The 15,909-nt window shown below is 38.5% G+C and overlaps 1 protein-coding gene across 1 annotated transcript in view; it reads right to left on the minus strand.

The window, feature by feature from the left end:
• Positions 1–11,200: 11,200 nt before the first annotated feature.
• Positions 11,201–15,909, minus strand: part of LOC140937895 (neural cell adhesion molecule 2-like) — a 38,066-nt gene continuing 33,357 nt past the window's right edge. Inside the window, exons 7-10 of the mRNA XM_073387465.1 lie at positions 15,567–15,863; positions 13,260–13,409; positions 12,320–12,490; positions 11,201–11,469 (exon numbers count right to left, since the gene is read on the minus strand). Coding sequence (XP_073243566.1) covers positions 11,369–11,469; positions 12,320–12,490; positions 13,260–13,409; positions 15,567–15,863 — 719 coding nt within the window. The 3' untranslated portion in view covers positions 11,201–11,368. The remainder of the gene's footprint in view (positions 11,470–12,319; positions 12,491–13,259; positions 13,410–15,566; positions 15,864–15,909) is intronic.

The following is a 15,909-nucleotide window of genomic DNA, read 5'->3' on the forward strand; positions in this document are numbered from 1 at the left end:
ATGCTCTATACGGTCCTATACGTCTCCTTGACAAATTTGTAAGGACCAAAGCTCAAAAGCAAGTTCGTCCGGTGAGAACTGTTGTGCCAAGGTCCCTCTCGGTCGCTGGGTTGGACACCTTATGAATTTTACACAACGCATTATTACTGGGCTGCCTGTGCGGCCCAGTCATAAAATGGGCTTTCGGTCGTCTGCGGCAAAAAACGGCCTCCCGGGGGAGGGAAGACACGAGGGTCTGGTACGGAGAAACGATGTTCTCACTAATGGTTTCATATGAGTTTCTCTTGCACGGAGCCTTACACGGATACTTTTTGTACCTCGTCTCCTTTCCCCCTGAAAAACCCACAAGGCGTTGCGAACCTGAAGAAGGCTATTTGCGTTGTTCGAAGCGATTCGATCATGGGAGTCACTCTATAATTTTTTTATTGTTCGAGTTTAAGTCAGTTAGATGATGTTGGCGCTGGGAAACTCAGAGAAATGCTCGCGTTGCATTCAAACCGACACGCCGTTCACAGTAGGTTTACACTAAAAGATGACTGTGAGCGTCAGGTTTGGAACGCCGTGACCGCTTCGTGAACTCAAAGAGAGAATTATCGATCGATGTAGTACATGAGCAATTAAGAAGCACAATTTATGAGCAAAGTACTTCACCAGTTGACGACACTATGGCTGAAGACTTGATTGTAAGCCTTCGTAGTCAGTGAAGCGAACAACTCAGTTGCCTAGGAATGGCAGATGAATCCTGATGTTACGCACGTCCATTCGCGTGGGACGTGACAATTTTGCCATGTTAGAAGACTGGCTTTTCCTTTAAATATTTCCTTCTATTTAATGCAACACACGCCACTTTGGAGGTCTAAATTTCGGATACTGAGGATAAAGAAGACACGGACAAAAATAGGGACTCTGAGAATTTCGCACACAAGTTTACTGCGCTTTTCACAAACATGCGAACTCTAAAGTTCAAAAGCCGCCTTCACAATTGCGTTTTTCGCTGCCGTCAATCATAATTACGATCACAAGCAACGAACCTGGAAACACAGAAACACATAAAACGGATCAAAATCCACCAATCACAAATCACAAACCTTGACCTTTTGAACCCATTAAAGCAAAGTTTTGTTTCCTAAGAGGTCTGTTAAGATGATTGACGGCAGCGAAAAACGCAATCGTCAGTTGGATTTTGAACTTCAGAATTCGCATGTTTGTGAAAAGCGCAGTAAAGCTTCACCGGAACATCCCATCCGGGAGCTTCACAGAGAGCGACTTGAGGAAAATAGGAGCTATTACTGACAAGGTTTGGTGACTGAGTAGAGCATACGAGTGTAGCCCACGTCGAGGTTTCAGGGCGTTTGCTTTTGTTTGTATCTGTATCTTGCTAAGCTTTTATCATTAAATTTGTACATGATCTTGTGATCACAATTATGTGTTTTCGCCCATTCAGCAAGCACGCTATATTGATGTCAGCATTAGCGAGTTTCAGAAACATGCCTTTGAAAGTTTTCAGCTCTCGTGATGTTTCTTGATATTTCTTTTACCATTTTATGGAGATGTAAACTGAAGTCACCGCAAAATGGAAACTTAAAAAAGCGTATAATCCATTTATCTTGAAACATAACACACATGACGACCTTTATTTTCGTAAAGGTGTTTTGAATACGAACGAACACAGTCAATGTGAGGGGCAAAAACAGCATTAATATAAATGAACCATAGGGTTTTCACTAATATAAGGGTCAATTATTGTACATTGAGATGAATCGCTTGAAAAGAGAGACTTCGCTTGAAGATGTGATCAGAAGTAAACAAAGGCATAATAGTGCGTCACGTTCAGTCTTTTTAATATCCAAGGAGTCACTGTGAATAGTGTTTCCATATTGTTTAGCTGGCACAAAAACTTCGGACGAGTTATAAAGGAGCATAGTTATCTTCCATGAAGCAAAGTTAGTCTTGGGTGAGACAAACGGGCGTCGATAAAACCTGGAACATGGAACATCCCGGAACACGAAAACATTAAAATATATATTTTTTTTTATGAAAAAATAATTAATTAATTAAATAATAATAATAATAAGTAATAAAAAGAACAATAGATAGAAAACAATTTTTGTAAAGATTTATAATAACAAAATAAATAATATAACATAACATAAAAACGAAAAATAAAGAAACAAACAAACAAACAAAGAAAAAGAAACTGGTATCATCTCCGAGTATGAGAAAACAATAATTTGTCGCGAAGAATTTTTTGGGCGGGTGAGGGTCCATTCAAATTACAGTAATGAGTGAAGGCTTGCTTCTAAATTCAAAATATATTAAAATGGGTAGTGCGAGAAGGGGGTTTTCAAGCTTTCCTCACACAGCCACCTCTTGTAAATGTTTGCTATGCCGTTCACGATTATCCATTTATGGCTTTGCGACCGTAAGAAGAGCTTAGGGGCTCGTCGCTTTGGACTTGGATAATTAAATTAAAGATTCACATTCCCCGTGAATAGTTGCAGTGGTAGTGGTAGCGCAACGGTAGTTTCTAACTGTTATCAGTTAGCCTGAATTTTAGCCGTCTCCCCGCAAACTCCTCTTGCGACTCGAGGAGACGTCTGAAATATCATGCTGACTGTAAACAGTATAGAAACTACTACGAATGTGAGTATTGTCCACTAAAATCCAAAGACAGGAGCCCGTATGCTCTTCTTAAGTTCACAGAGCCGCCTAGTCTATAAGTAATTCATGTCAACCTCAAGTGAAGCAAAACACCTCAAGTAAGCAAATGTCGGTTATATATAAGGAGACTATATGTTGGCTTGAAATGAGCTACTCACCGACTTGGCTTGACATGAAATACTACACCTGCTGCACCGACATTAATTCAGACCATCGCAGAGTCGTAAATGGATAACCGCCAAATGATTAACTCATGGCAAACAATTACAAGAGGTGGTTGTGTGAGGAAAGCTTGAAACCCCCCTCCTCGCGACCCATTTTAATATATTTTGAATTTAGAAGCAAGCCTTCACTCATTACTGTCATTTGCATGAACCCTCACTCGCCCAAAAAATTTTAATTTGTTGCGACAAAATATTGTTTTCTCATACTCACAGAGGATACCAGTTTCTTTTTCTAGATTATTTCATAATTTTTGGTTTGTTTTTTTTTTTGTTGTTATTTTACGTTTGTTAATTTTTTTACAAAAATCGTTTTATTATTATTGTTTTATTATATTTTTTTTCCTTGAAAATTATTTTAATTTTTTCACGTTCCGGGATGTTCCGGGATGTTCCGGAATGTTCCATGTTCCGGGTTTTATCGACGCCCTCTTAACGGACCTCTTAGGAAACAAAACTTTACTTTACAGGTTCAAAAGGTCGTGCTTTTCGATCCGTTTTGTGTGTTTCTCTGTTTCAAGGTTCGTTGCTTGTGATCGTAATTATGATTGACGGCAGCGATAAACACAATTGTGAAGGTGGCTTTTGAACTTTAGAGTTCGCATGTTTGTTAAAAGCGCAGTAAAGTCTCCGTGCAGTCAGTGAGGCCCCTGGATCAGGCGGGATCTATGGGCAGTTAACTGTCTGTTTTAGTATACTTCTGGTTTTCATACAATACAATATTTCTGTCTAGTGTAAATCAGCTCAGTCTGTCGCATTTTATGCTCGTAGAACGACAACAATTTTTGGAATTTCCGGTTACGTCAAATTAGTCACGTTATACTGCCACGCTATATTTTGGGGCACAGAGGGATTGGGGGAGGGGTACGTGGAAATAATGCAAATTGTTTCCTGCTTAGAATTAATGGCTAACTTGTTTGTTTTTATTCATAATGGTGGAATTTAAAAGTTATTATACAGCCCCCACTTAAAAATGGTACTCCTTTTTTTTGGTTACGAAAGTCTTTCAAAAGGGTACAATGTTCTGAACAGGGGATGAGTTAATGTTTCAGTCTCACATGAGATTCTGTCGCATGCAATGGTTGCCGACAAGGTTTTATGGTAGCCTGAGTGTGTATAGCCGCCCCCTCCCTTCAGAAAACATAGCCCCTTTGCAGCCCAGTTAAAAATCGCCTTTCGGCGATTCTTGTTTTCATAATGGAACGAGACTGGAATGTAGAATGAGGGTAGAGTAGCTGAAGAAACCAAGACTACAGCTAAGAGCGCCAGTTACGGAAAGAACACAGTAGAGAGTTAAGCACTGATCTGCAGTGATTAGGGTTAAGCACTGAACTGAAAACGGTTAGCTTTCAAATATTGTAATGGGGTACGGCATATATAAGAACATGTATAGAGCGGTTTTCACTTGACTGTCGAAAGGGATTGGTTTTGGTTTTGGTTTTGGTTTTACTACGCCCTTTGGTTGGCTAGTGTATTTACTTTGGTTTTGGTTTTACGACAGTCAAGTGAAAACCGCTCTATTTTAAAAATTACTGGATTTGGTAGGTAGTCCTCGATGGTGTAGTGGATATGGATGTTGGCTATAAAGCAAGTGACCCGAGGTTCAAAGCATCACAGTGGAGGTTTTCTATTTCACTTTTATATTACACAGTAAAGTTGGACTTAAGTTGTTCTTCATGTAATTTTACTGAAAGAAACAATTTGACTTCAGCCGATGTTACCTAATGCTAACCCGGTCGCTGTACGGCACAGGTAACTCGTGCATGCGCAGTGCGAGCTCAAATGTGCGTTCGTAACTGCAAGGACAGTGAAGATTGTGGAAGGGACAAGGACATATCATCATCATCAGTAGCAGCAGCAGCATCTTTGTCATCAACTTTGCTTTTACCTTTTGTCAAATTAGAGCAAGTTCAAGTCGAGTCCTACAATTGAGCAGAGTAAATGGGACAACTACACCGATGCAGAATGAAAGCTTGGTTTTACTTGTGCGCCACTTACAGATGCACAAAAATTTTAAACTTGACAAGAATCTCTTTGAGTGTTAGACAGGTTTTTAAAATCAAATACATCTCAGGTCAGCTTCAAACTCTCTGAGGAAAAGGTTCTCTCTTGGTGTACCGTTAATTAGAACTCGACTCACGAAGCCTCCCTCATTACTAAGACCTCAACTCAATTGAGGGTAAGTTGCTGAAAGAGGCCTTTGTCTCAATAATGCAGTCTAAATAGACATATGTTCTTTTGTTTTTATTTCTCACCTTCTTGAGTTATGAATAACAAGCCGGATTGTTCACCAGTATGATGCGCTTGTAGTCACCTGTCTGAGATTACTGAGTTGCAGTTCTCCGCTTTATTTTTTTAGCTTTGAGGGATTATGTTATCAAGTTGAGTGCTATGTGGACAGATTTTTCCATCTCATTTTCATTTAAATTGAACTGAACAATTAAATTAAAGCCAATCAAAGAATAATAACTTGAGTCTGTTAGGCGTCTATGCAAAAACGCAAACCACTTCGCAGATAATGGCACAACAAACAAAGTTTTGTCTCATTATAGGCATGGAGTTATTAAACGACGTCATGAACAAGCTGAGTAAATTTCGAGAAATTGTTTTAAGCATTTTGTATCCTTAAAAGTGCCTCTAATTAACAGTAGAGTAACTCTATGGACCAAAAGAATCGACAGGCTCAGAAACGAACATATAGATAAATAGACTTCACAGTTCAAACCAGTCTTTGAAAACAACCGCGGGAACACGCCAGCGTACAACGAAACAATTCAGTGGCTATACTACGCTTCTACGAAAATTAAAACATTCGTTTTTTAATTGCTAAAGGCAACCTCGCGCAGTTTTTGAACAGAGTTACCAGTTTAACCATAGTCGCGTTCAATGGCTACGTTCTTCCTTGCATGCTTTGTTCAGAGGAAAGGTTTTATAGCTTCACCAGAAAGGCTATTCATCTCCCGATCACAGTTCCATTTCAAAGTGTTGTAATCAGTGCAATGGAGCTGACTGACTGGTAATTTACACACTTAACGCCGGTTTATGATTCAAATGCCTTGAACGACCTAAACTGCTGGCTGCAGAGTGAAGCCGTGACCATGCCGCTTGTTCTCTAGGCACTGTGCAGTCATGGCTGGGTATCAGTCTGCATCTTTGATTTTTTCTGAATTATCGTAGAAGAAGGCTATCACAATAAGGCCACGCATACTCTCTTGCAATGGTTAGGCCGTTAGTTCAAACATCTGATCAAGAAATCTTTGTGAATTTGAGAATTTCTTGAGACACACGCAAGGCAATCGAAGGTATACTAATACCAATTTCCATCTGGTCTGGTAACTCGACTTCTTAGCAATTTTCCGTTGATCCATGCGTAAGTATTCACAACACCCATTTCTCGTCCTGCTCCAGTTCGCTGTCTTTCCGGTGTTTTCTCCTTATTTTTGGAGGCATCCGCTAACCTTTCCAACATTTCATTAATCTCCTCTCGACTTAGTTTTTTCTCGTTATGTTTCGTAGCATTTCCGTAGTCATCTAACGCTTTAGTTGTGTTTAATCTTGCAACCATAGCGTCAACCTGTTCTTTGGGCAAAGTTCGGCTCCGTTGTTTAAATTCTGGATACTTTATATAAGTGGTCTTGATCCACGACATTGCGTTTGACAAGTCCTGATCGGTCACTACATTTTCAAGAACAGAAATTTCGTGATGCAGCTTCTTGTGGAAGTTATTGTTTGTTTGAAGGCTATAGTTGAAATCTCCTGTGCAAACAGATGGCTTTCAATTTCTATACAATACATTTATTGTTAACCACAAAACACCAGAGCCGATTCTGAAGAAGACAATGCAAAGCTGTTCACAGCATTAAGCCGTATTCAGCCAGGTGTTTTGTTTGCGTATTGATTTATCCGTTGGCACTGCTAAGTCATAAGACAATTGACGTTATTGGGATAAGTTTAAATATTATTAAAAGAAAAGAAAATTCCGTTCAAAGGCATCAGGATAAACAGAAAGTATGTAATTGCAGTGATGTTTTGGACAATTGTTTCACGCGGTATTTTGCTAATTTTTATCTTGAATTGCAATATTGTGGTATTTCATAACGAGCTGGCGCAGTTAAACCAAGCGTAATATGAGTTTGTAAGTAAAATAAAACTTAGAACAAATATTTAAGCTTACTTAAGAAATTGCAAATAAGATCACCGTACTGTTGTTGTCTGTCGGCGAATGCTAAGTCGCCCTGAAGATTCACGGAGACTGGACAGAAAACAATTGCGTTGACTTATTTCAGTGATGGTAATATAAAGACTGAGTGGAGTCCAATTCGGTCTGTAATCATACGAATGATTAACAAAATCGGACGACCGCGTAGCGGGAGTCCGATTTATTTAATCACGAGCCATGATTACAGACCGAATTGGACGACAAGAAGTTTTGTCACCAATTGATCATAACTTTATCAAAATTTGTGATAATTTAGTCTTTTTTTAAACTTGAGACACAAGAAATTCTGAGAGCTTTTTTACAAGTAGTGAAAAAAGCTGAGCCATTTAATAAGTGCGCTTGCGAAAACGTGCGCTGTCCAATTACTTAGTAGGCATGAAATCAGGAAAGTTGATAGCCAATCAGATTTGAGAATTTTGTTATAGTTCAGTTATGATTAAGGTTTTATTTATTTGTTATATGTTTTATTTCCCATTATTAGTACAAACTTATATTACTTTTGGCTTGCATCTAGTAAGGGTTTTGCTATCTTTGAGTTTGGGTCCGGTTTAACACGTTCATAACTTGGCGTGCCTTTGCCGATATTCTTTTCCGTACGGTGTGATACAGGTTTCGACACCAACCCTCTATCTGCTCCCGCGCCATCCCTGAAAAGAAGATTTATCATTAAATTTTAAGTGGACTTACCCTGCAAGCAGAGGCCCTTCGCTCTTCCTAGATAAGTCGGGACTTACCTAGGAAGATCGAAGGGCCTCTGCTCGCAGAGTAAAGTGGACTGTATTTGGAACGAAACTCTCGGTGCCTCGCAAGTATCATTTACTGAAAAGCAAGGTCTGTATGCTAGCTAGGAAGAAAAAACTTTGGCCCTACAAAACCTATTCCTCTTCCAGTTTCTTAGGTTCTGACTTAACATAAGAAACACAATTTCAGAACATCTCTGAATTGAATGCTGACAATACAACAAAAATCTATAAAAACGCTCTTGATTTTGCTGATAATTCAGATCAGTTGGTTTAACGCATTTTTATTCTTTTTTTTCCAAAGTCTTTTACAATACAAATACTTTTAAATCTATATAATGTATAATATTAAATTAAGATACAGTAATTTGTAATCTGTTTAAAATGTACGTAATAATATATACTGTACGTCTCAGTAAAAATGTTATTGCCTATCTATCTCATTTAAGCCTATTCTCCACTTCCGAATCCCCGCCATAGAACGCTATGTTTACGCCCCAAATGTTGCATAAACTGTTGATCCCATGTGCATTTGTAAACAATAAACTCTTAATGACTGGTCCCGAGGGAAACAGTTAATTTTGTTTCCCGAGAATCTCAATGTTTCTCGAGGCGGAGCCGAGGGAAAGGGAGCTTTAGTTATTACGACAGCGAGGGCAACGAGGACCGGTCAAAAAAGCCATAGGTTTTCAATCAAAACAACAACTTTGCACCTGCATCACGCTTTTTTGTACTTTTCTTTGGCGTCACAGCAGGACTATGACATGAAAACTTGACTAATCAGCACTTTTTATGGAGGACATAAACAAGCGACGACGAAGTTTTCTTTCTCTATCTAATCTTGAGTGCGGTCCTCAAGAAATCAACTCTAGGGAAATTCGCCTACATTTTACACTTTTAGCAAATTGGAAAAAACGCAACAAAGTTTGCAAAAACGCGAATTCATTTTAAAAGTGACGTTTTTGGTGACGTCGCCGTCGTCTTTGCTAAAGCTCGCTCCTTATTGATTTGAACGGTAGTTGTCGGTCAACACGCACCAGGGCGGATAAAGGTTGGGCGGTTAAACGAGCGCTCCGCTCTTCATTTAATGTGTGATGCGGAGTAGGACTGGCACGAGCGCTCTTTCCGCGCTTCCCCGTGCGCTTGAAGGCCGGCGAAATTTTCCTTTTTGCAAACCGGAAATGCTATTTTCTTTCTGTAATTTCAGGCTACAATGTTAAATAGATAAATTCGTTTCATAACAATATCAATAAACAGTTTCATATGTTTGTGTCTGTACGTCTATAAGTCAAACTTGTTGGTCGTATAATGCCAAAATTTGAGTTTAATTTGAAAGTGTTGAATACCTCCTCCTTCCACTAAATACGACCTAATCGTCTTTCGCCGTTTCGTTTGCAAAAGCTTAACACTTCTTAACCTCAATTTTTACATATGTTAAAGGAGGATAAATTTTATACAACATAACAAAAAATTAGATTGATATATATTGATATAGTGGCGTTGTACTTCTTCAAACTTTGCTTCTCGGGTGCAACGCGCTATGGCGATTCGCGCAATGCGTTGCAAATCCGGCAACCGCATGTAAACAAAATTTATTGAGGTATGTTGTAAGGTTTTTTCTGCGTTTTTCTCTCTAAAATAAAACAAGGTAAACAGAAAAAACTGAGGGGAAACTAACTTTGAAGTTTCGAAGAAACAGAAAGACGTATGAGATGTTTTTTTCAAAATTAAAAAGAAGGATGATGGTGATTGAAATTAGCATAATTTCACCTTGCACGAGCTTCACGCATTTATAAAATACACGTCATCTAGTAATGAAACACGATCTGCTGTCTTTTAGTTTTGCCATGGATGACATGGATGAGATTTTCCTTCGTGTTTTAGACAGTACTTAGTTGTTTTTGTTTTGGAATAACATCGACATTGGCGAGTAGCAGAACGAAAATATAATTCAGTGGTAGAGTCATCGAAGTAATAAAAGAATTGAAAGCAACATTTCTAAGCAGAGTCCCAGTCCACTGCATCACACCTTTTTACTCGAACGCGCTCGTTTCTCCGCCCAACCTTTATCCGCCCTGACACGCACTATTACCATCTGACATGATAGATTTTTGCAATGCTACGCGCTGAGAGATTTTGGTTGAGAAAAAAATTCCAGCCATAAACCAATAACTTTTACAAAACAGGGTGTACATATGGTGGATTCGAAAATAGTCAATACATAAGGGCCACAAGATGATAATGCTTGCGTGCAACGTCACTTGCGACCCTGAGTGAATATAGGCTAGGTCCTGATTTCTTTCTATTATCCTTAATTGATTATGTATTAATTCAAGTTCATTAACAACTAAAAAATCTTCAGGACTACTTGTTTTTGTACTACTAATATTTAGTTGTCAGATTTATAATTATATTGCACTTAAATCTTTTTGAATGCCGAATAGAATAGAAGGACGTGAAATAAAGGGGGAAAGAGGGAGGGAGGGCACCCAGGGAAGATCAGGACTCATTTACCATTCAAAAGAATTAACAAGAACATAACTTACAAACCGTAGAAAAACAAGTAATCTTAATTGTCATTTCATAATGGTTTCTATCGGAGGAAAAACCAGAATAGAAATATGTTGCAAGAACTAGAACTTGATAACAAGAGGAACAGAGTAAAATGTTAAAACAAAATACTAGCAGTGATCATTAGTTAAGATTTCAACCGTTTGAAGCGATTGTACACATGAAACTTTAACGCAAACTGCTTGTTATTTTCTTCAGTTTTCAATGTAAAAAAAAAAAAAGAAAATAACACGAACAACATGGAATGCGAATAAAATGTTGTTAATTAGCTTTTACAGCGGTCCTTTGTGATCAAGTGATTTGACATTTCGCTTAGATTCTGGATCAACTAACTTTACTCAGGGGCACCCAACGAGAATATAGTTCAAAACCACTTAAACACAGCATTGTTCAACGTATTTTAGTATTTAAACGGTAGATATAGGCATATTTTTATCCCCTAAAAATTTTTCATCTGTTCGGATTTCCTAGCTGAAAGTCTAGTGATCCGAAAATTATAGGGATCAAAACTTACCTATTAGAAAATTTCAGCCAGAAAAAAGGCTCCCGAAAATTCTAGGTGACCTTTTTAGGGTAAAAATCCGTTAAAAATAGGCAATTATACCATTTTTTAGATGTTCGAAAATCCTAGGAGAGGCAGGCAGGCAAGAAATTTTACAACAAATGTTTCGAAAATTCTAGATCTCAAATCGTCTTCCGAACAGATATTCTTCCGAAATTCTCGTTGGGTGCCCCTGTTTACTGCTGGCATCTACTTAAACTTGTTACTGATCGTTTTACTGAGCAGTAAAATATAATTTCTGACAATACCTGTCCCACAATATTAAAGAGCTTTGCCCAAAGAAGTCTTTACCGCGTAGAGTAGTGTGTGTCTGAGTAAACTGTTTTGCATTACAAAAGGGCAAAACCCTCAATAAGTTATTATCTGAAGACAGGTCGACGGGTGACTCGTGAGCTCAGAAATGATAAAATATTACAGCGAAAGCCATTATGGAGAAAATAACAGCACGCTGAGATGCAAGTGTCACAGGGGCGCCGTTAACCCGTTCAGTATCGTCTGTCAATAAGAAAAAAGAACGAGTGTTTTAGTAACATACACAAAGGCAAAAACAAAATCAAGGTTAATATAGCCTCAGTAAGTTGTTTAAGTTCACAGAGAAACTAAAACCAAGTGAAAACGTAAGATATAACTAAACGTTTTTAGTTTATCTTCATTTTTCTTTTAGCTCCTGAAGAAGGTTTGTCTTTCAAACCGAAATATGTGGCAAAGTTGTTTAAAGATACATTTTTTGTTTTGTCCCTTTGTTTACTTCTTCATCGCCTTGCCGTAAGAATCTGTTTACCGTTTTATATTTCTACAAGTTATTATTGTACTGATCCAGGTCTACAACTGGGAGATCGGGCACCACTCAACTGCTTGCAATTGCCGCTGTGGACTTGCTGATATTTTATAGTTTTGTTTCAGCCCGTCAATAAGTCGTTTGTACGGTGAAACTAACTGTTAAGTGATTCGTTGATAGTAGTCTGTAAAATACTTATGCATTTCGGTCAGAGTCCTAGTCGATTTGATGTTTCGTCTGTAAATGGTGTTCAGCATATGTGATTGTTGACATCACCATTTCTTATTGCTCGTTTGTATTCAATCAGTCGCGTGATAAGCTTACTCCCTTGTATACTGCTCCCTGTCTGTTCTCCGGTCTGTCTTTGACCTTGGCATTTGAATTACTGAGCAGTCGTCGTAAAGTGGTTATCGGACGTGTGTGCAATGTATATTCTTAAGGTTGTAGTATACGCGCGATAGTTTTGTTAAGATATTTTTATATCTAAGATAAAGGCGACAAGGAAAATTTGGGTACAAGATATTAGTTTGAAACAATTTCTGACATCATTTTTTGAGTAAACCTTACCTGTGACAGCGAGGGTAAACTTCTGGCACTTTTCAACGTCTACAGAGCATCCGGAGGAGAGACAGCAGTAATAGTTCCCAGTGTCTTCGCGGCTAACGTTAGTGATGGTCAAAACGTAAGGACTGTAAACTCCCCTCCTTGCAACCTTGTAGCGTTCATCCTTTGATGTATCTGCAAAAAACAAACAAACAAACAAGCAAGAAAAAATTACACTGCTTTATACGGTAAAAACTTTTAACTTTCGGTGTGTAGCTTATTGAACCATTCGATTTGTAATATCGACAGCACTGACAATTGTATACTACTTATTAAGAGTGAGGTCATTACAGGGAAATCTAAGACTGAGGCCTTGGCGCAAGGCCGAGGTCTGAGATTTCCCTGTACTGAACCGAACGGGCGAGGTTAATAAGTTATTTATTATATGGTCTTTCATTATAGACCTGAGGCCACGATCAATAAAAACCAACAATTGGTCAGCGGATAACTTTATAAAACACGTCAACTCAATGAGTTAAACACCTGAGCCAGCGATACACTCAGGTTAAACCGGTCAGCGGATACCCTTTTTGACAGCTGTCAATTGACCATAACATGGATGTCCTTAAGGATGTCAAATGTCAAGTTAAACACAGATTCTATATGCCTTGAACACCTAGCTAGTAATGCCCAGTCATTACAAGAAAATAATTCCTGGTCATTTCAGGAAAACAGCCAATCACAGCGCGCGTACTTTTGTGGGCATATAATAACATCTCATCATTGTGAACAGTACCATACCGCAGATCAAAGTTGGGAATCATGGGTTACTAACATGCTTAAATGGTTATACTTTGGCTTCTTTATTGGAAGATTATGACCACTAAAACAATCACTTAACTTTCCAAACTGAAAATGATAACATTTTATGGGATCGGATATGACAAAGTCATATCGACCTTACCAATACAAGGTAGAACAGTTTCTTTGTTGCTAAACATAACTTTCCACTCCACTATCAATGGAAAGCCTTGGGCACTGCACTTCATTGTCACATTATCTCCTTCTTCCTTGGTCAGGGATTCTCCTTCTTTCTTTTCAAACCACGGTGCAACTGAAAAATAAGGATGCAACAAATCAGTCAATTTACTGGTTTTCTTTGCTTGTTCTTACGACTGCGACGACCATATCGACCATGTCTTCATGTAAATTTGTGTTTCCGCAGATCGTGTCATCACCTTCGTTCCATATTTCATTCCATTCATGGATAAAGATGAACTCAACAAATTGGCCTGCTCTCGATCTATGGGCGTTCATAGCTCAGTTGGTAGAGCACTGCAGTGCTAACGCCGGACAACTACAATAATCAGACTATCTTTACTGATTTCAGTCTTGTAATAATGTACCGCTAAATGACCATCTAGACTGTTTCAACTGTATATTACGTCAGGATTTATAGTTTGTTTAAGACAAAAACGCAGAACTCAAATTTTTCCTTTCAGTTTGAATGGAATAATGTTATCTTTCGTTTCATTTTTTTTTAAATTTAGCTCTAGTTGTTTTTGCCACTCCATTAAATTAGAATTGATGAATTGATCATTAAAGCTATAAACTTAAATCGGGAGTAATAAAAGCCGAACAAAACTGTTAGGATATGTACATTTTCCTGTTCGCTAGATGGTATGTACCAGGGGTTTCAATAAAAGCCGGTTACCGGCGGTCTACCGCCGCCTGTAGGACCTCTTACCGCCGTCTGTTTGGATTTCATTAATGAAAATAAAAAGTGATTTAAAAATAACAAATACAACAACAACGACGACCACTGAAATTTTGAATGAAAATTTGAAAATGAGGTTTGGTTGTGTAAGAATATTAGTAGAAAGAATTTTGTTGTAAAGTTTATATCATTTTATTTTATTCTGAAGAGTTAAAAATCAGTTTGTTGCATGCATGTTGGTACATTTAAATGAGTAGCAGAAAAGTTGTACTTGTTTTAAGAAAGGACTTCAAAGAAATTACTGCCTAAGAGGATATCAAGTCTCACTAAGAGATATCTGCTATCTGCCTAGAAAGGTATTCAAAATGTACCTTTTTGTATCAAAAATTTAATAGTTTTTTTTAAAAAAATCCTGCTTTGTGGTCAATAAAAATACGCATCAACAACACGCTTTTTGATGCCCAAAACGCTGGAAATCGCATTTCCGAGCTTCTAGATTTCAAATTTTTCTGGGGCATGCTCCCCCAGAAAAATTTGAAATCTAGAAGCTCGGAAATGCGATTTCCAGCGTTTTGGGCATCAAAAAGCGTGTTGTTGATGCGTATTTTTATTGACCACAAAGCAGGATTTTTTAAAAAAAAACTTACGGCCCCTTTAGTGGTCACAGCCGCCTATTAAACCCTCAGTGGCCGCTTATAACTAATGTTATTGAAACCCCTGGTATGTACAGATTGTATGCTGCGTTCCTCGCTGGTGGCAATATATTAATTATACATTGTACTCACTATCTGTCTTCTCATTGGCTAAGAGACCACAGCTAGTTTTGGAAATCAGCACCACCTACAGATTAGTTAATTATCTCCTAGCAGATAACTGACTAATCCGAGGTTGCGCGCGCAGTGCATGCATGGTTTCCAATGACAATATCAATTCAGGTTCCTTGCGACGGTGTGTTTGTCGTTATTTTGTTCAAAAACAATTATTAGATTCGGTTTTTGTGACAGCCTAAATAATCAAGATCTCGGTAACTGTTATCAAACTAGGCCTTCGGCTCGGCTGATAACACTTACCTCGATGTTGATTAATTCGGATATCACAAAAACCTCATCCAATAATACACAGAGCTTCCATACAGTTGGGAGCTAATGTATCTCCCAACAAAAACGAACAATCAGCCTTAAACTTCATCGGCTGACTTATCAGCTGTGGAGTCAGTCAGCAGTGGCATGGATCCTCCCACTTTGTCAATGATAATCTGGCTCGTTCTCAACAACGGCCGAGTGTGTTGTTTTTATCTCGCTTTGCAAAGGTTGTATAATTGCAAAGCCTGGAATACACACAAATGATTGATACACACTAGCCATACTTAATCGTATATTTTCCTGCGCTCAGCTGTAACATTTTCCCACTTCTAGGAATGTGGATTTTTTTACAATTTTTATTTTAAGCGCAGTGGTACTAGTTGCATGTTTTTCCATGTTTGGCAGCGATTATTAGGGCGGATGCCTTTAAACTATACACTTGACTTGAAGTTCCTTTAGTAGGCTTACTTACTTTGGACTTGAGTGGTGTCAGATATGTTCAGGTCTATATTTCCTCGCAACGTAACTTCCAAGCGACAAGTGTAATTTCCTCCATGCTCAGCTCGTGCACTTCTGATAACCATCGGATCGATGGTGTGTCTAGGCTCTTGTGGATTTTCCTTCCTCATCTCGCCATCTTTAAACCAAGCAATCCTCTTCACCTTAGTAGTCCGGCTTCCGGTGTCCTTCACGACGCATTTTATAGTAACGGTATCACCATGCTGCAGAACATTCACTTTGGTTGTTTCCACTTGAGGGACTTCATTCTCTGATAACATGAAAACAGTGTCAATGTCGTGACCCACCAGTCTTTA

This window comes from Porites lutea, chromosome 5 (assembly GCF_958299795.1).
Source record: "Porites lutea chromosome 5, jaPorLute2.1, whole genome shotgun sequence".
In the NCBI taxonomy this organism is placed as follows: domain Eukaryota; kingdom Metazoa; phylum Cnidaria; class Anthozoa; order Scleractinia; family Poritidae; genus Porites; species Porites lutea.